This window comes from Epinephelus lanceolatus, chromosome 18 (genome assembly GCF_041903045.1).
Source record: "Epinephelus lanceolatus isolate andai-2023 chromosome 18, ASM4190304v1, whole genome shotgun sequence".
In the NCBI taxonomy this organism is placed as follows: Eukaryota; Metazoa; Chordata; class Actinopteri; order Perciformes; family Serranidae; genus Epinephelus; species Epinephelus lanceolatus.
Window position 1 is genome coordinate 16,547,699 of NC_135751.1, and position 21,324 is coordinate 16,569,022.

At 40.9% G+C, this 21,324-nt stretch overlaps 1 protein-coding gene and 1 long non-coding RNA gene across 2 annotated transcripts; both read right to left on the minus strand.

Moving 5' to 3' along the window:
• Positions 1-13,953: 13,953 nt before the first annotated feature.
• LOC144458667 (uncharacterized) lies at positions 13,954-16,045 on the minus strand. The gene is made up of 2 exons (XR_013488047.1): positions 15,859-16,045; positions 13,954-14,147 (listed from the first exon to the last, which is right to left on the minus strand). It is a non-coding gene; the product is annotated as an uncharacterized LOC144458667 (long non-coding RNA).
• Positions 16,046-17,999: 1,954 nt separating this feature from the next.
• 42sp43 (P43 5S RNA-binding protein) lies at positions 18,000-20,910 on the minus strand. Its single transcript, XM_033645628.2, has 9 exons — positions 20,715-20,910; positions 20,516-20,616; positions 20,342-20,438; positions 20,108-20,196; positions 19,737-19,810; positions 19,493-19,573; positions 19,180-19,409; positions 18,849-18,902; positions 18,000-18,562 (listed from the first exon to the last, which is right to left on the minus strand). The coding sequence occupies exons 1-9, from the start codon at positions 20,847-20,849 to the stop codon at positions 18,299-18,301; spliced, it is 1,125 nt and encodes a 374-aa protein (XP_033501519.2). The 5' UTR covers positions 20,850-20,910; the 3' UTR covers positions 18,000-18,298.
• Positions 20,911-21,324: the final 414 nt, after the last annotated feature.

Consider the following 21,324-nt stretch of genomic DNA (forward strand, 5'->3'; position numbering starts at 1 on the left):
ATAGGGCTAATGACAGGTTGCCAGAATACACACACAGACACACCTGTCACTAATACTGGCTGACAGAAGCATAAAGAATTATTTCTTCAGCTGAGGGTACAACATACCATTACCCCTTGACATCAAGTTACCAAACACACATAAATATAGAGTATGGGCTGGCAGAGAGAAATAGGGACAAAAAGCAATTTATAATGCTGTCACATATACAGTATAGTGTACAGATGGCACAGGAGCGGGGATGAGGTTTGTTCTTATTTTATACCCACACTATTCCATTTACACTCCCATTTCCTCTCCCTACACTGCACATAACAAAAGAGAAGAGGAAAAATGTCATAAGGACAGTCTTGTTTACTAAAACAAAGAAAACACACACACAACAACAACAAACTCAAGAGGCATCGAGTGCACAAGGTCCACAAAGAACAAATTTGGAGAGGAAACAAAACCCAGGCTGCCTACAAGGCTTGTTTTGAAGTGCCGAGTGAGATAAAAAGATGATCAGTGGTCCTCTTCATATCTCAGTCACTCACTTTAAAACAAAGCTCGTAGAAGACACGATACCTCTGTCTTTACAGCAGCGTGGGTGTATAAATCAGGGATTAAGGAGTGTTGTGTGACAAAGCAGTGAAGAGAAGAATAAACTAGCAGAAGAATAAACTAAGTTTTGGGAGCGATTGGACCAGTGGTCAACTTCGCTTTTAAGAGTGAAGAAGAATATAAACATCATCCTTCATGTGTCGAGTAAATTGTTTGCTCTGGTGCTCTCAATGCTTACAGTCGAGCATACATCATACTGAGCTGCTGTATGGAGGATGATTGTACCTTCTGACCAGTCATCCAGCATGGCATGTGACTCAAGGGTATGACCTCCGTTATATAAGAGTGCTTTGATGACCTTCAGAAAAACTCTGCATCCTTCTGCAGGCTGATCAATGTAGAGTACTTCCATCCCAGTCCTTAGTGAACAGGTGCTTGTGGAAGGAGTGTCCTTGGTGGCGCCATTCCCAGCTCTGTCAATGGCCTTCTCGTTTGCCTCAAGAGGCACAAATAGGTGTTGGTTATTGCATGTCTGGCAACACATCTTCAGGTTGCACTTGTAGGCTCCATGGGCTTACACACAACACCAGCATTATCATGTGTGGAATGTATCATCCAGCTATTCCCAAGCTTCTCAAAGTATCTCTTTATTCTCTCATTGGGGACTGTATGCTTAGGCTTGACCTCAGCTGGCTGATTTTCTGAACCTAGAAAGATGGTTGTGGCCTTCCCAGAGGACTTGTGTTCTTTCCTTGGTTCTTCTTAGTCACAGCCTCCCTTTTTGAGCTGTATCAGGCACCTGAACTTGAATTTTAAATCTTAACCAGTCCAAGGTCAAGAAGCATGGGGATGGGAAGGCGATCAGTGTAAATAAAGCAATGGAAACTGGATCTCACTTCGTGAGGTAGCCTCCCAAGCAGCCCAGACACATGTGACCTACACTGCAGCTCCACATTATGTTTCTCCCCCAACTGCTTTAATACATTCACAGGGGAACAGACCCTTAAGGCACATATCCTTTCTACCTTCACATAGCCGCTGTTCCTGCGAACATTAACTCCTAACTTTGGTTGGCTGGTAATCATAAACCTGACAGTGGCCCTGAATGAAGAGCCAGGAGATCACCAAAGTAAATAGGATTCATCATTTGGGAATCATGAATGTCTGTACAACATTTTGTGTACCAATATATCAAGTAGGCTAGATGTTTAGATATTTCAGTGAATAAAGGAGAACTTAGCCCTGCTGGTGACACTGAATAAAAAGTCAGAGGACCACCAAAGTCATTCAGACATATCCTGTAGGGACCTTAAATGTGTCTAATAATAGTTCAATCAGGAGAGACAGAAGAGTTAAGTAAAGATGATCGTTAATATAGAATATGAGTGTGCAGATTAAAAGATGGTTTGACGTTTTTGACGCTTGGACACCAGACAGAGATATTTTGTGATCAAGGGACATCTGAGCGGCAGCAAGATAAATCCCCCCATGGAGTCCAGACATTGGTTGTCGTGGTGGCTACTGACTCTGAGGCTGGGTAGTGACGTGGGAGGTGGAGGGCACGCACAAAGGCAGAGAGAGAACCATATTTAAAATGAGGAGCAGTGAGATAATAGGCTGACAGAAGGTGTGTCACTGTGTTATTGGTTGATCGTGAATCATCTGATGACTCTATTGACCTACCTAAACAACGACACCTAGAGATGAGTAGGCATCCATGCAAGGAGTGAATGGCAAGTGGAGAAAGAAACTTACAGCCAGAGCATGAAAACTATTGTCTTCCTGACTGAATTTTGCACGGCACATCCTGTAAGAAGTTGGTAAAATGGGCATTCCACTGAAAATCTAAGTGTGAACCTGGCATAACATAATATGCCACAGTATTTCATGTGATGTATGTGACTATACCTTAGTAATAAGCGCACTTATTTTAAGCCAAACCACAGTTTTTCTAAACCTTACCAAGGAAATTTGTTGCCTAAACCTTACAACACAGTTTTGTGCAGCTGCAACAGTTTCATAACGTTATCCATTAGTAGGGGCACTGATTTAGGAAACAATTCTATGGGTCATGTGTAGAGGGTAAGAACATACAACCTATGTGGTCATATGTTCCTTTGTATGTGGTTGTATGTGTAGGTCATATGTGGTTGGTACCGTGAGTGTATGTGCAAAATGTTGCTATCCTTAGAGCCACGCTACTAGTGTTGAGAGAAACAGGCTTTCTTACTGTGAGAGATGCAAGCCATATTCTGCATGTTCTCTTGACAAAGTGCATGCTAAAATGTAAAAATGGAGCACTAATCAGCAATAATCTAACCCCAATACATGCATAATTTTTATGTCTTTATTAATCAAAAGGCAACTACAGAACAGATGGAGCATTTCCTGAATATATTTATTTATTCTTGTAATAGGACTCTTGTTGTTTCCTGTCTTCTCTCTGAGGAGGCTGGCTGCGAATGTTCCTTATCAGCAGAGCAAAGGCTGCACTTGTCAACAAGAAATCCCTATTGGTAGAGAGACACAATGGACAAGCACACAGACAGACAGGTGGCCGGGGAGGTCAGTCGCTCCATGACCAGACAGGAGTCAGAGGTTATTACTGATATGATGATTGGAAGTGACTGACGGGCAAGAAGGGAGTTAGGCAGGGCAGCTTCACCGTCCCTCTGTGGAAAATAATACCAGGAGACGCTGGTCGGACTGTGATTCAGCACTCAGTCAGTAATGATGACTGATGCTTCAAACGGGCTCCTGACTCATCAGTCTTCTTCAGTGTCTCATGCCATTAACGGGCTCGACTCACCCGGTGTGCCCTGCCCCTGATCGGCACTGATTAGAGGTAAACTAACATGGACGCCACGCTCCTGTGAATCAGTGATTGCCCTACATTTGTTTAACACATTCTCCCTCTAATTAAAGTCATCTGTGACCCTGCTTCCCCCCATGCACACACACACACACACACACACACACATACACACACTGCATGCCCTATTAATGAAACATGAGCTTTTACCCGTCCCACTGAGCCCTCCCCCCTCTCTCTCACTTTCTTGTTGCTCTTCTCTCTCTCCCCAGGAGTTTGCAGCCAGAGGCATCGCTAGTGGCACACATACCCACGCACACCCACACACACACACTCACACACACATACACACACATGAGCTGTTATAGTGAACAACTCACGTCATCCTTCTCTCTACACAGCTGACCTTTACTTTAGTCGACAGATAGATGAAATGAAACTGTGAGCGCCTGGTGATGAAGAAGAAGAAGAAGATGAAGCACTCATACTGAATCCTGAACATTAGTCCTAACACTATTTCATTTCTCTATACACAAAATTAAAATACTCACCATTGGCAGTGACATAAATTAACTCAGTTTCGTCTCCATACTTTCTAATTTAATCAAACAAGGAGTTTTTAAACTGAATGAAATGAAACAGTTTCAGTTTAATACTATGACTATACTATGACTATATGACCTATATAAGCAAACAGGACCATCAGTGAGAAGATTTATAATTATTCTTGATGTCTGTCCCTGTCTGATGCATAAAATTAGACAAAACAATTTACAGCACGCAGACCAGAAGAGCCTATGTTTACATTTTCACAGTTTCGCAGTGGTGTCGACCAGTTAAAAGAAAGCAGGAAGAATTTTTTCCTCAGAGAATTTTATTTCTGACATTATATGCTATTTTGTGTTCATTGAGTCTAATGCTGCGGCATGATCAGGAGAGACAAAAAGCAAAGAAAAGATCAAAAAACAAAAGAGAAAAAAAAGATTGAAGAGACCTTGATATAGCACGAGCCAAAACCCACGTCAACGTTGATGGGTCATTCAACAGATGAGAGAATTGCTGGATTTAAATCTTTCAAACCTGATCCTGAGTTGGCCCTCTTCCTTATAGACAGGAATATAATATGTATATTTTGTATATGAAATGCATTGCAAGACGTGGCTTTACATATGGATTTACGTTGGTGGCTTAAACAAAGCTAGCAACTGCTTTAGTTAGTTGAATGTAGCTAACATTAGCTGCATTTGTTGCAGCCCTGTCTCCAAGAACTGTGTTTCTAGTTGTACAGGAAACATAATGTTGAACAAGTTACATCTTCTATTAACATAATGAGGTAACGTTGTTAATTAACATCTCTGGCATGTTGCAAAAATGTTTCTAATGAACATAAAAGCAAAACGTTCACTGAAAACTTATTAAGTTTTTTTCAGACAACAAAAGGAAAAATGAGGGAAGCCACTGTGAAGCAAAGAACACATCCTTTAATGGCTCAAATCTGCAGCAAACAGCGTTAGGCAGGCCAAAAAGAGTGGTCTGCATGTTTAAGCCTGTATGTGTTTTTTGGCTTGCGGTTTGCTGCAGATTTGAGCCATTAAAGGATGTGTTCTTTGCTTCACAGTGGCTTCCCTCATTTTTTATTTTTATGAGTTTGCCTTTGGAAGCCCTGCTTGTTTTTTTGAGTTGTTTTCAGACAAAATAAGTAATCTTGTAACACAGTATCACAGTGACTACATTATTAAGATTTAAGCAAAATCCCGATTTTTCCCTGAACTTAACCAAAGTGCTTTTGTTTTCTAAACGCTGGCCATCCTCCCCAAACACCTCCTTCCAAGCCTCTGTGATACATGAATGTAGTGTTTCGTTACTTGAAAGAAACATCTTGACAGCGACTATTTTGTCATGACAACGTAATTAGGAAAGCAGTTTCGTAACATACAATTGTTACTCCTTAGAGACAGGGTCAGATTATGAGCATGTTCACCAACATGCAGGGAATGGTAATAACTTTACCTTTCTCAATAAAATTACAATTACAGAGCAACCAAATGTGTTAGTTGCAGGCTTACATGTGACGGTACTGAAACTTTATTTCATCATTGTCATATTACAGTTATTAATCTTAGCCACACAAAAGGATACATTACCTCATCACTATGCATCCTGCAACAGCAGAAAAATAGTATTAAACATAAGTTGGTTCTTTGTTTCACTCGCTTTTGAAACAAATGCACGCACTAGCCAGATCAAGATTTTTATGACATGAGGTGGTGGTGCTCATGAAAACACTACCACTTTGGTCCACAGGGGCCGCCAAAATCAAGACAAAATTGTTTCTTAACCTTGGGACAACACCATATGCCAGAACTACAACAAATACTAAATGAATAGTTTGACTAACAATAACTAATAGTTTGACCACATGCTGGAGGGATTACATGTCTCGTCTGGCCCGGGAAGGCCTCGAGATCCCCCAGGAGTCGCTGGAAAGTGTTGCTGGGGAGAGGGACGTCTGGAGTACTTTGCTCAGCCTGCTGCCCCGTGACCTGGCCTAGGAAAAGCGGTTGAAAATGGATGGATGGATGGATGGATGGATGGATTTAAGGTTTAACTTTTCACAACATGTTAAACCTTTCCTTTAAATTTTTGAGCTTGACAGTCCGTTCTTGACACTGGTGCATTTTGCCAGATGATTAAAACATATCAGCAATTCTTTGTATTATCTGAGCAGTGAGCACCCATATTTTTTTTAAAAGGAATTAAACAGTACCTTACTCATACTGACATAACATTTTTCCATTCCTTGCACAAGAGTCTTGGGAACTCAAAATAGATTTATCAGCCTAAAAGTACAGCCTGAGATAAGGTCTCTCAAACAGTTACCATCTTTTATTTCATAGTTTTCTACTTCTCCTATTTTCCTGTTCTGTGCTTAACTTCCACTTCATTTGATCCCTGCTGAATTACTATTGCTACTACAGTGACTCAATTTGCCCAAAGGGATCAATAAAGCGTCTTTCATGCAAAACTGCATATAAACCAGGCCTCTTTCAGACTGCTGGTTCATATCATTGTAACCCTTTCCTCCTCTAATGCCGCTGAGCTCATGTAAACTAATCATTCAGAATTACATGGCTGGTAATTGAACACTGGACCGCCCGCTGCTCGGTGTGCATTTTCCTTTACAATGATTAAACAGCGGGTTGGAATCAATCAGTGACTCTTTGCACGTCTCACACAGTCAGACACGAAGACACACAAACTTCAGCTTATGAAAAATGAATACAACCAGGAGAGAGATATGGTGTGTATCAAGGTCAATTTAATCAGCTTCTCACTGTTTGGCTGCTTTGATAAATGATTATAATGGTCAGAGTTTTTAATCTGGTCATTTCAAGATGTTGTAAAACAAGGTAGCTGTCAAACTTCCTGATTGCCCCGTTGCAGCATTTTTAATTACTGGAGAGGCTTGACTGGAGCACACGGCACTCACCGGAAGCCAGGCTTTGATTGATGAAGCAGCAAACACACTGAATATGAGGAAATAAGGGCAATGCTGAGTCCTGTGATGTCAACAAAAGGAAGTGCAATCAACCCTAAATTGTCATCTCTGGTAATCAGGTCTCATCTGAGGCAGCACAGATCAGCGGCTAAGAAAATCACATCTAATCTGATCAAAATGACTGTGATAGTCTGCCAAGATAAATCATGTCAGCGTCACATTTTCAGAGATCCTTTTTTTGCGTGCATGACTGTGTTATGCAAATTCTTGTCACAGCGAAGGAACATTACGGGGTTTTCTTAACCTGCACCATCAATCTGTTGTCAGCCTGTGGACATGTGACTCACTGCAATTCAGTTTCACTTTAATCTGGCACAGCACAGCTAGTACACTGTATAATCTGCAGCACAGCAAGACACAGAGCGATTTCTTATGCAAAAAAAAAAAGAAAAGACAAATAACCATTGTCACTGTCTCTGCCTGAGACAGAGAAATGTGCTGACCTCATTATGCCCTCTTCATGGAGTCATGTTTGCACAATTTTTCATGAGGACAGGGAGGGAAACTGTAAGGATTATAAATTGAAGAAGCAGACAAAGGTAGCATGGGAAAAAAATGGAAGTGAATATTTTGCCATGAAAATCACCCCGAACAGAAGACAGAGAGAGAGCATGAAGACAAACAACAGAGATGCTAAGGAGAGCTTTGATGTATGATGTGGCAAGATTTAATGATCGAGAAAAGATGATAAACAGCCTACAGCTAATGGTAGGTCACTGAGAGGCATTATTATAAGAGGATGGGGAGAAAAACAAGATCTCCTCTGTCATGCCAATAGACAAAATGTACCCAACAAAGTAGTCAATTAAGAGGCGGTTCTGCGGGGGGGGGGGGCTTTTTCTCTGAATTCACAGCTTGCGACACAACGTCAAAGGAGTCTTAAAACAGACACTATCAATCTACTCTTTTTTTTTTTGGATGACTTTGAGCGTCCTGGACACTGCTGCGCCCCTTCCAGTTTCCTAGGAACTGGGACCTCCTGCTTGGAAAGTCAATTTTGTGAACCAAATGAATTTATGTAGGCAAATTTTGCCCGCATAGATAAACATACACTGTACCGCTTTTTGCGTCCGTCTGAAGTCTCTCTCTGCTGCTTTTGTTCAACAGCTTGTGAGTCATGAATTTACAGCACCATTAGCTTTGACTGAAGGAACGCGAGCAACAAAGCGGGGGGCAAAACTGGCCCTTTTAGACTGTTCAAACATTCATGTAGGAATTTTAAATCATCTCGAGTAAAAGCTTAGCGAGGTAAGAGGCAATAGGCATGATGGCCTGAGCAAAGTACTCATGCATTAAGTCTGCCCAAAGGTCAGTGATGACAGCTGAGAAAAGAACAGGGTTAATTTGATGGAGCATAAGGTCACGTCGGCCTCTTGGAGCGGATGTCCTTATAGAATAATGCAACAGGTAGTAGGTATCTGGTGTTGATACTCACCGGATTTATTTCACTGTTCAAATAAAACTGGACCACAGGTGTCTCATCTGTGAGTCTAAGTAAAGCTTCAGGGGTTAAAAGCTGAAATTTCATCCCTAAAGTCCCAATCTATTTTTTAAGCCATGCTAACAGCATGGCTGTAGGGATGGTCGGTCAGTCCAACACTTTGGTCCAGACTGAGATAACAGCTACTGGATGGATTTCCATGAAATTTTGTTTTTGACATTCGTGTTCCCCTCGGGATGATTTTTAATAACTTTGAGGATTCTCTGACATTCAGGTCAAAATTCCACTTTGTCCAATACTTTGCTTTATGACCAGATGCCTTTAAAATGGCATCCCATCAGCCTCAGCTGTACTTAATTTGCTAATGTTACTATGTTAACATGCTAAAAGATGGTGGATGTGGCAAAAGTTATACCTGCTTATCGTCATGTTAATCCCAGCCCATTCACAGAATAAAATGTTGGCATTGTACCTTTCTGCAAACCACAGATACGATGCATTTGTGCATCCCTTATGTATAATACTGTTCAGATTACATGTGGATGAGCTGAGTTTCTCAAGATGTGAGATGGTGAGACGGCTGCTAAGTAGTGTCACAACTTGGCAACTTTCTCACTAGATTTAGTGACTTTTCAAACCCTCTTAGCAACATTATTTCTAAAAAGTGACTAGTGACAAATTTAGCAACAAAAAAATCAGAAATATATTACATCGTATTTCACTCTCATGCATGCTGCTCAGAGCAATCACAGTCCATAGCTCTTCCTCTATCAATCTCCTCTCCTCTCTGCGCAGTAGGTGCAGGACAGGCAGAAGAAGGAGACGGTGTTCGCCCTGGGAATTTAGTTGTGGTGAGTTTCTGTGGTTATGTTGTTGCTCTTGCTCTCTGGATTGGAAGTGTGAGAAAGCTGTGCACTATAGTATAAGTGCCATAGCTCTAAGGCCATTCTAGTATTTTGTTGAGTATTTTTATATTGAATATAATTCTGCAAAATTGTAATGATTCCATCAATGACCATGTGATGTCATCTGGCACCTTCCAGCGCTAGTGCTAGCTACTTTCATGGAAAAGAGTTGGCAACACTGCTGCCAAGCAGCAGACAGCAGCAGGCCACTATTTGTGACCAACAAAACCAAGTCATTTTTAACAAGAGTTTAGAACATTTCCACCCGTTAGCAACCAAACCGCTGTTTTAAGCCAAAACATAATGTTTTCCTAACCCTAACCAAGTGGTTTCTGTGCCTGAACCTAAGGACACAAAGTGTTGTCACAACATAAAATTGAAAATTGAAAAGAAGGTTTCAACATATCTGCTACATTTGCAATATACATACATACAGTGCCAACATTTATTATGGCAGTTGGGCTGTTAGCATTGTCATTGTGCCGTTGTAAGCATGTTTGCACGCTGACATTAGCATTTACCTAAAAGCACTACTGTGTACTGCCTCACGGGGCTGCTAGCATGGCTGCAGACTCTTACAGCCAGTTGGTATTAACATGCGTTTTGGTGATCCAATCACAAGTGGGCAGCCGAGACACATCGTCAGCAACACCTGTACCTATCATTTGTCGCCAGCTGACTACGTCAGATTTCGTTATTGCCATTGTCAAAGGGCCCATATGCACAGTTATTACATCCACACTTTCGCTAGCTACTCGCTAGTCACATTAGCGGTTGTGTCGGTACAGCTGGAGATATAGCTGTTAGCAAAATTCAACTCTCCTTCCATAGAGCAGAATGAGGAATGGTCACGCAACACCTCATTACCCCTCGTAAAATAGACAAGTTATAGAGCGTTAGCGTGCTGACACCAAAACAACCGCTACCTCCTGAAATGATGATGTACTCCTTGTCAGGAACCAGCTAATACATTAGCATTTACGCTGCAAAAGATTCGCGTCCCAGACTTCGGCAAGTTGTTTGACTTCAGCAAGTTGTTCGAGTGATCGGATCACAACTTGTATTTAGCACTGTCCACTTGTGATCAGATCACCCAAGACACATGTTATTGCCAGGGGCCAGATGCATAAAACTGTGTGTAGATTCAAGACTAAAACAGTGTGTACACACAAAGGCAGAGATGTGCATTAGCATTCTTTTCATCAGATTTATAGAGCCACGAGCACGCCTCATGCTGTTTTATAAATCTCTATCACTATGGTGCTGGGTGCACGAGCACAAGCCTTATTTCCACACTCACAGTCTGCCATAAATGGATGTAGAAACACCCTTAAACATCTGTTTACATATCGATACTTGTGCCCCTCCACCTCTCATTAGACCTGTCAATGAGAAATACAGTAAAGAAGAGCAATTTCACCTACTCTGTCTCGTCATTCTCGGTGCCAGAGCAGCTGTCTTGAAGTTTCTGTATCACCATTTTTTTCATTTCTGCAAACCATCATTGTGGTAAAATCTCTATCAACATTATTATTATTAATCGTCAGAAGGATGGTTAATAATTCATTCGTGGCACTCATGTGGAAACTGACTTTACAAAATGCTTCACAGGACAAAATTAATGAAATAATTAACAGGGAGATAAATGTCAATGTGTTTTAAAAAGATGAAATTCATAGCTCATAAATTATTCAAAATAAATTTGTAAATGCACATTTGATTGACATTTTACAGAATGTTGTGCAGACTCCAAAAACAATGACTTAATCAGTGAAAGTGGGAGAACAACCTAAAAACATTGTTATCGTCTCTCAACCTATTTTTATTCTCGTCATTATTATTTCACCCACAGCTATCTCAGCTAAAACTGAGTGTACGCCTGGTCTGAAGAATGCTTGAGGTATGCACATTCTTACTTTATAAATACCTGTTTATGTGTGGGGGGAAAAGGAGTACACGTTTTTTGTGCTTAAACATTGTTTATGCGTCTGACCCCAGGTATAAAAAGGCTCTTAGTTTCTAAGTTCTAAGCAGCAGAACCAATATTTCACAAGTTGTTCATTATTTTTCAATCTTCAAAATGGTTTTACACCCATATTCTACCATCAGTCCTGGCACAAACCTTCTGTCAGCTGTGATTTGTTTCCTGTGACAGTGGCCTTGCCATCATCCACACTCATTTAACTGGTTTCAAGGTAACATCTGAAAACATTCACAAATGTTTAAACATCTATAATAATTTTTACTATTTTTTTAATCATCCACTCACAAAGTAACATACGTCACTTCTGACCATGTCATTTAATTCATTTTCAGCACAACAGTTTTTTTTTTTTAAGCTTGACGTAGTTTGCCAAATAGCTACAGTGCCAAACACTTTGATGCAGGCAGGAGCTGTGTGTGTTTACACCTGTGCAGAAGGCTCCCTATCTTGTGCTTATTTTGTTAATCCTGTCAGTTTAGCAGGCGTGCAGTTGTGTTACAGCTCCGAAAAGCTCCCTTCAAACAGGGCCATGGGAAAAGGGAGAAAAGGGAGGGGAGAAGAGGTTTTGGGTCATCTATTCTGGAGGAAGCAGGCTAAATCAGGGCATGACGACTGTATATGGTTAACCTACTTCGATTTATCTCCTTGTTTCGGGATTTTCTCAAGCAACGTTTTTCTGCTTCTGTGACTGCCTGAGTTTTTTCCCTGTGGCTACGTTCTGTGAATGAGACTGGAGAAGAGAGATGTGGGTTACTACTCAAATAAGAAAATGATGGGTGGAATAAAGCTAGACTTCTCTAATAAAAGGGTGAACAAAAGGAACGCCAACACCACAGACGGCCTCAAAGATTATCTCAGAAATAGCACCTAGAGGCCTCAGATGTAGTTATTATAGCACTACTAAATAAAACATAACACATCCTCTTAGTTGTTTGTCTGTGAGAGACAATTTTCATGAGTTCTAGTTATTGCTCCTATGGAGGTTTATGCAGTTATTTATACTCATTGGCACCAAAGTGTGTGCCAAATAACTACAGAGCAGTGTTTGTTAATTTTAAGTTGGACCACAACAACCATCTTCATTGTTTCCTGGCAGATCTGTAACAGCATTACAGAGAGAGAGCTCCAGTGTCACTATTTGTTGTGTTAGAGGTAAAAGCAAAAAGTGCTATTATTTACTGTAGCGAAGACATTAGTTGAGTCATTTTGTGGCTTGTCAAACCTCTCAGTGAGTGCTTGTTCCTGTAGGTCGAGGCAATTTTTATCGAGAAGCTGTCGTCACCGGGATAATCATGATTCACAACAGAATCAAGGTGATTCAAGTGTTTTATGGGTGCATTTCTGCCCTTGTGTGGGCACAACAACCAAGGAAATGTATGCCACCAGCAATTAAAGCTGCAAAAGATAACATTTACGTGAATAGACTGTGTATGTTTTTTCAATCTGAGTCACAAAGTGTGGATAAAGCTGAGAAGTCACTACAGACACTTTAATAGTCAGATAAAATCACTGCTTTTACTGCTTTTTGGAGCTACCAGCAGATTGAAACAAATTGTGACCTATTGCACAGAGCCTGTACACCCTGTTTATTGAGGCTTTGCATTTATTCTAGAAACTAATTATCCATGCCTGTAGATTAACTGCCAACAGCGGCAGCCAAAACTCATTGCAGCTTTGGCATCGCAGATGTCCACTGTTGATTTGCAGGACAGCTTGAGATTTGCATTGAACATTTCAGCCCTGTCAAATTTTACTTACACTCATTAGCACAGCATAAAATGAAAAGGCCAACTAAACAGCTCACTTTTGATTAAAAATGTGAGACGAGTTTTTCCATATGCATGAGACTGTTGTAAGTTGGAATCAAAGTATAGTTCAGTATAATTAAACAAAAAAACTAGAGTGATTACATGTAGAATCATGAATAAAATATTTTTTCATATCTCCAGGAAATAAAATTATTTCCCATCATTATCCACTGACTGTTAGGGCCAAGGAAAACTACTCTCTGTGCCATTTACAGGGCACATATTAAAGTTTCTGTGTGTAACTTTTTACCAGTATAAATAAGTTTTTATTGCCAACAGGTTGTAACTGAGACTTTCTCAGACTGTCTCAGTTGCCTTTAGCATCCTGTGGATTGATTTCTATGTAAAGGGCCTGGACTGAATATTTCCCAGAAAATCCAGAGGATGTGATGTTACGTGCGTTCCCAAGTGCCTTGCCTCTCCGTAGCTCTACTACAGCACTAACAGTGTGCGACAGTGGCTAACATTAGCAAAGAAATGGAGCCCGCTTACGTCAACAAACGACCAGCACCCACCACAACAGAGTCCACACATGCTGTGTTTCCATTACATACATTTTATGCAGCAGCTCAGCAGAGACAGACCTTCACTTAGTGCCCTGTAGCAAGGGATTTTCAAAGAAGGAAAGGTCATACATCAGTGACAGCACTCAAGTAGCCAGACTATTGGAGTCAATGGGAACTATTTAAAATCCATTATTAACCTATTAAATGTTTTCTTAGAGCTAATCAGGCAATCATGAATGTGGAATGAGTGTCCCAATCTCCCATGCTGTGATTTTGTTGTGACTTTCCCTTTGTTCTGTTCTGTGATGCACATGCTGCAAAAATCAAGCTCAGTGTGTTATGCCAAATGTCATGCTCACTATCCGGATAATTGGCATGGCCTTTCTGCAGAGTCAGAGGGTGATGGCGAGGTTGTGGTTAACTGTGTGTGATTCAGTTTGATAGTGTTGCTGGTACCAGTCCAGTGCTCGGCCTCTATGACACCAGGCAGCTTCATCACTCTTGTGGGACTTCATAGCACCAGTGGAAAACAACTTCGCACAGGAAGGAACATCTAATCACTCCGGTACTTTCCACACCTGCTGAACACCTGCAAACACAGACCCATTTATTTTAAAAAACCCACTGACAAGACAAGGAACAGAACAAAGATTAAAGACAACCTTGTTTATGGCGTTGCATCGCCATAGAAACAAGACTATCCTTTTAAATTCCTGCTCAGCGGAGATTTGTTGGATTTGAAAGCCTTGCTACACATCCAACGTTACAATCTTAAGAGGCACTCAGAGTCTGACTGATGCTTTTATCTGCGCTTTTGACATTTCACAAAGGAATGAGAGATGTAATTACTACAGGAAAGATCATTATGGAAGAAACAGACACTGCCAGCTGTTTGAGGCATGTGTTTCTGTTGAATGAAGCGGTGTGCAGAGTAGACCATCCAGTTCCACAGAGCTTACAGGTCAACTGCTGTAGGACAGGTTAATGTATGGTCCCTAAAGAGGCAGAGCAGAAGCTAGTGAAGGAAAGAAGGGAGGAGGGTAGCCTGAGGCTGCAAAGTCAGGAAAATGACCTTTGGCAGAGCAAAGAAAAACACAGCAGTGAAGACACTGTCCGAACTCAAGCTGACAAGCTGCTCCACAGCTTAGCCGAAGCTTTGAAATGAACCATAAAAAATGAATTGTTTAACACAAGAAGGAGCCATTTAACAGACGTCTTGAAACAAAAAAGGAAGCCTTTACGCTCTGAAACCCTTTGATTTTAAAATGTAGCTATAGGCTATTTAATTTTCTACAAGGTAATTTCTAACTGTGAACGCACACCAGAGCAAGTTATTAAATGTCGGTTTCTAATAATACTAAAAATACATTTATTCATTTCTGTCCTAGATGACAGGGAAATGTAACACATCCAGTGAGCTTGTTCCTGGCTGCAAACTAAAGCTACAATGATTAGCCAATTATTCAATTGGTCATGTAGGAAGTAGATTGGAAACTATGTGAATAATTGATTAATCATTTAGATCATTTTTAAGCAAGAATGAATACAAATCTGGTTCCAGCTCCTCCAGTGTGATGATTTGTTGCTTCCGTCTGTGTTACATCATTGTAAACAGATTAGTCACCATTTTCTAACATTTTATATGTCACTGGTTATATGTAGGCTATGGATTTTTATATAATTACACAAAAAACATTGTATCGTTATATAGTCAGTGGTGGGTAGAGTACGGAAAATCTGTACTCAAGTAAAAGTACAATTACTCCAATAAAAAAAAATGACTCAAGTAGCAGTAAAAATTACCATAAAAAAAACTTTAAATAAAATAGGACCTGATCAATAAATTACTGAAATTACAACTTATTTTCTATTTCAATATGTTTAGGGCGTGTAGGCCAGTGCAAAATATATTTTGAAAAAAAAAAAGAAACTGATTTTAATGAAGTAGAGCAGGTAACATTAAATTCTATGAGGTAGGCTGTGACCGTCTCTTCCTTATCATAACATTAAAAATTAACATTACACAACATTAAAACATCTAACGTTAGCTAGCTACATTTTCACCTACCGCATACTTTGCCTACAGTATGTGCAGCTTACATACTTTTAATTTGAGGTTCAAAACTTCTTCTGTGGTGCCCACTGTGGATTTCTTTTTGACCTCTACACCTCTTGGTGCATGACCAGTAAATTGAAAGATGAAGAAGCAAGGCAAGTGTCACTTTCAGCCATTAAACACTGATTACTATCAAAATACGGGGTTAAAAAATGCCTTAGTATAAGAGGCTGTTTACACGTACACGGTGATTTTGATAAACGGAGACATCTTCCTTCGTTTGTGCCCTTCGTTTACACGCAAACAGAGATTTCTCCTCTGAAAACGAGTCTTTCTGAAAACTCCGGCCAGAGTGGAGATTTTGGAAAACTCCGATTGCACGTTTGCATGTAAACTGAGATAAACGGAGATAAACGGAGTTATAGGCAGCCCACGTCACAGTATGCACCGGAACTTGCGCCTGTGTCAAAAGTGCAACCTATGTTGCTATGGTGACAATGGATACATGGACGGCTTGAGCTTCTCGTTACACTGCCACCTACAGGTTTGGCATGCTCTTGTGTATATATACACGGGTAAGTGTAAACGAAGATCTTTTTGAAAACGGAGACGGTGAAATGTCTGTTTATGAAAATAGCCGGCAATGTGTAAACGGCCTCTAACACCAAGTCAGTTAACCTTTAGGGATATCAATCTGTTCATTTGGGAAGCGCAAGTGATTGTGAATTAATTGCACCTGCTTTGGTGCAAATGAAAGTGACAACAGGTGCAATGGAGAGGCAAAAGAAAGGCAACACCCAAAGGGAATGGTTTTTGCATGTGGTGGCCACAGAGAGCTGCAATTTCAAGTTAGATCAGCTTGTGATTTCATATTTTGCTTTGATTTTCAGTGTGATTTTGAATCCAGTCCTCAGTGGGTTGATGATTTTGATTTCCATTGACCATTGTTACAGCATTTTGTTCTAAAGTGTACATCAGTAAAGATTTCCAACTTGAATAATTTGATCAGATCCCTTCATTTTCCCTTAATTTTTTTGAGCAGTACACATCATACTAGCCACGTATTATTTTGTGGGTATTTTGTTCCCTGCAATATTATAAATCTGTCTTCACCTTTAGAGAAGTTGTTTGGACCTCAGCGTAACATTACTTGATGATACTTAATAGTATTTAAAGGCTAAACGCTGAGGTTCCAGTAACTCAGCTAGCAAGACGTTGAAGCAGTGTTTTAATTTACATACATGAAGATTCTGCTTCATTCTGTCCTCACATGTATGTTTTTATTGTAGCCTTTATGAGTTTGTAGTCTATTTCCAATATTTTATGGCAAGACTCTGCTGAAAAAGTCTCCCTTATTGACAGAGAAGTTGAAATAACCGTATACATTAAGGAGATTCAATGTCACAGCATCTTGACTACAGACCAACGGTGGTGGAGAAAGTACATTTACTCAAGTGCTGTCACTAAGTGCAATTCTGAGGTACTTGAGTATTTTAATTCAATGCTGCAATACTTCTACACCACTTTCAGAGGGAAATATTTTAATATAGATTTTAAATGCCTATAATGAGCATATAAAACACAATGCAGTGTTATACAGTAAATTAAGCCACTCATAGTATGAAACCGCTAAAATCAGCTCCACTTCAGTCCACATTAAAATGCAGTTTGCATAGTGAAGCAATGCATTAAATGGTGCCTGCATAGTGGACACTTTAATGCTTCAAGTTAATTCTGCTGATGCTGCTTTGTACTCAAGTTTGGATAGCAGGACTTTCACTTGTAGGGAGTTCATAGAGTGTATTGCTACCTTTACTTATGTGCAAGATCTGAATACAAAACACAAACCCTTTTTTGAGAAGGAGAAAATGGATGGTTGATAATGAAAATGGATGCAGCTTTACTGCAAGCCAGTGAGAGTGGTTACATTTGTACTCACAAGCACGAATATTCTCTTCAGTGTAAATGTTCCCAAGGCCAGGATCTAAACCGCCACAGTTTAACCTCAGCTGAGCAGATCTGACAGCTGATACTCATCTACTTTGTGTTCAGAAGTCACATCCACCCCCAAAAGTGACATGCTTTCTGTGACTCAGCTCTTACTCATGCGAGTCCTTTTGTCCATACTTAATGAGCTCCAACATGTTCAGCAAATGTCAACCAATATGCAAAGCCAAAGCAAGCACAAAAGATATGCTGGAGGAGAACAGCTGTATGAGTGCGCCAACAATGAGATGCTCTTTCCACTGCAATGAAATGAGCCTGAGTAAACAAATCTTAGTCCTAGAGATGACACCTCTCCAGCAGCTGCTACTGATGGGCACGCCTCCAGTGCTGTTGATTCTAAGCACTCAAATGATGGTAAAACAGCACTAAAATGCCACATTGATCAAAATGCAACTCATTTTATTGGGTCAACACGTCATGTTACAAAAATAAGCATTTCAATTAAGACCTGTTGTCTTTAAGCAGAATTCAATCTGAAATTTCCTGGTCAATGTGTCAAGTGACATTCAAATAATTCAAATATTTTAATGTATGTCAGCTACATTAATAAAAAACTCAACCAAGGGGACCCAATTTCTCAGTAATTAAAGAAACAGTCCAACTTAAAAGTCTGCACATATTTCAAGAAGTTCAAACTTAACAGTCAAAATGTGCTGCTGGCCTGGTTGGATTTTTATTTAACCTTTCAGCGGCGCAACCTGAGGCTTCTCCTCCAGAGGACGAGGCTGTTTGATACCAAACAGACTGCGCAGATTGACTTCGGGGTCAACATAGTGAGGGATCTTGCGCTCATTGAAGAGGCCGGAGAGGTTGGTTTCCACTTTGACACGTCGGGAGATCCGCATGCGCAGGGCGAAGAGGCCGCGCAAGTTTTCCTCAACAAGGGGCAGATGGTGTCCGTCCAAACGCTTCTGCCACGACTTCTTAGGTCGTTGACGTTTCTGTTGGGATACATAAAACATTTAGGAAAAAAAGTTTTGGAACAATGTGGCAGTTTGATACTGTTTGTCTGAAAACACTTGAATAGTAGAAACCTGATATGCTTGCACACAAAATCATATAAACCCCAGACTCTGAAGCTGGAAGGACACACAGAGGAGTCGGATTTCAACACGTTTAAAGAGAAATCCAAAATCAATAGTCCCCTGGCCAGATAGCTTTAGAGCTCACTGCTGTGTGGTAGATTTAGTTCACATCTGCACTGCTGGATACTGACGTCAGACTTACCTTCAGAGTGCCGGCGCTAGGGTCATGGCGAAGCAGGTGTCTGGTCATACTCTCCTGTGGAATAAAGAGAAGCCATAACATAATACACAGGTTGAAACTTTATTTAAAACGAAATGTGCAGAAATCATGTCACTCATTTGTGCCGTTACCAATCAAGCATGCTCTTTACAATCATTGTACAGAACTACATAAATTTGCTCGGCATAAACAGCGTCCCAATTAGCATACTTCTTATTCAAATGGAAGTTCTGCATGATGCAAATTAAAAAGGGAATCAGAGGTCTACTATATATTCCTTATACAGATCTCTTATAGAAGACTTGTTACTCACCCGCATAGCAAATGTGCGTGTGCAGTCGGGGAAGGAGCATTTGTATTTGAGGAGCCCGAGGTGCACCTTGCGGATGTGGTGCTGCAGGTTAAAGGTTGTGGAGAAGTAGGCCTGGCAGTCGTCCCTGGGACAAACCAGCACAGGCTTATGGGAAGCGTGGATCCGCTTATGTCTCCGCAGAGCATCCACTTTCTTAAACACCTTCTTGCACACTTGGCATGTGAACGTGGCTACAACAGATTTTAAAAATTGTCAAACACAAAAATTTGGGATAGATTTCAGGAAGTTTGTAAATTAAGGACAACATGTTTACCTGGATGTTTTGCCTTGTGCTTCTGAAGTTTCCCCCAGGTGCGTTCAAACACCTGGCAATTAGCGTGTGGGCAGCGGTAACCTGCAGGGACCAAACAAGACCAGTGAGTATCAGGAAATTAAAGGATCATCATCACATGCAAGAAAAGGTTACATGCAAATGCAGCCACAGCCTCCCTTTTAATTAAAGAATTTTACATTGATGGAAGATGAAAGGACCCCTGCTAAGATTGAAACAGACCAACCTGCATGCTTCTTCTCATGGGCTTTGCGGGCGATATGGGAGTCGAACGTGGCAGCACATCCGTTCTTGGTACACCTAAGTACCCCACCAGGGACAGGCAGGGGTAAAAATAAATTTAACTAAGTCAACTGGGGCCACACCCACTCAGCCTGTAACCATTCATTTATCTCCTGCTGGAGCCTGTACTCCAGGCATCAAAGATCTGATTAATTAAAATGGCAAGTGCATAATCTTGAACAGGCTCCTCTGGTCCTGATCTCATTTCATTAAGTCACAGGACAAAGCTGCACAGTCTGATTTAATACCACAGGATTTTACACTAGCCTGCAGCCAAATCTTAACCATCTTGAGTGAAATTTCCTACAGACATACTTGAACTTAGCAGGTGATCCGTGCTCCTTTAAGTGCAGTTTGAACAGTCTGCGTTTTTTGAAGGTCGAGGAGCAGTTAGGCTGGGTACACTGGCGGGAAACAGTCAAGTGGTTGAAAAATGACAAAGACATGAAAACTGGTTATTGAACATCAAGAGGTTCAGTGCAGGTTGTTTGTTATACTGTGGCATTTTGGCGCCATCTCGTGGACACATTTGTGTTGTACTAGACAAACCTTGAAATACTTGGTTTTGTCTCCGTGGGCGTATCGCACGTGTCTTTTCAGCTTGCCTGCGTGGATGAAACTCTGCGTGCAGCTCGCAAATTTACATCTGCAAAAGGCAAAATTAAAAATATATCATAGGTTGTGGTTGTGTGAACAGCAGTGCAACTGTGGCTTGTGACTTACTGGAATTGCTTCACCCCTCTGTGCTGGAGCATGTGGCGGCTCAGGTGGGATTTTCTCGAGAAACGACGACCACAGCCGGCAATTGTGCACAGACACGGGCGCTGTGGACATTTGGCAACAGTTTTACACCTTTAAAATACTCAACATAGTGGTGTCTTTATGTAAAGAGTAGTATCATAGCTTTAAATCTCCTCCTCACCGCTCCGGTGTGCACCGTCTCGTGCTCCTTCAGTCTCCACTGTCTGGTGAAAGTCGCTCCGCAGTCAGCGTGGGCGCAGTTGAAGAGCTGCAGCGGTGGGCTGCACACAGGTTTCCCACTGCGCACACCGTTCATTTTCCCTCAATATCTTCTCAATACTTCTCCAAAGATAATGTTATGGGACGGCCGGCGCTTTTGTCAGCCTGTTTTATAGCCTCTTGAAAGAAGTTAATTGGTTAATTGGCAGCGTCGGGTCACCAGCAGTGTTGGCTGATTCAACACTTTGCAACACTCAAAAAGAGAAGCTGAAACTAATTAACCTAATTGCCTTGGTAAGCTCAGCTGTGTGCAAACACACGTGGAACACGCAGGCAAGCCAACACATGTTTGAAGACACAAAGCCAGGCAGTTGTTGCCTGTCAGTGTTAAATGAGACTAGCACCTTTTTAGTACAATGATACACTGTAAAGTAGAGTTGTTGCAGAAGACATGACAAAGAGGAAAAAATAACAGCATGATATACAAAACACTATAATGCAAATTAATAACAGTAAAAACATTTTGCAAAATCAACATAGAAACAAAACTTAAAGCCAAAATCAGTGATGCA

Bases quoted from the DNA above. Each gene is read 5' to 3' on its own strand.
- 42sp43 (XM_033645628.2), bottom strand. From the start codon at position 20,849: ATGAACGGTGTGCGCAGTGGGAAACCTGTGTGCAGCCCACCGCTGCAG. The intron at 19,811-20,107 runs GTATGTCTGTAG...TGGGGTACTTAG, and splicing joins GGATCACCTGCTAAGTTCAA to GTGTACCAAGAACGGATGTG. The intron at 18,903-19,179 runs GTGAGTAACAAG...TTTATTCCACAG, and splicing joins CACGCACATTTGCTATGCGG to GAGAGTATGACCAGACACCT.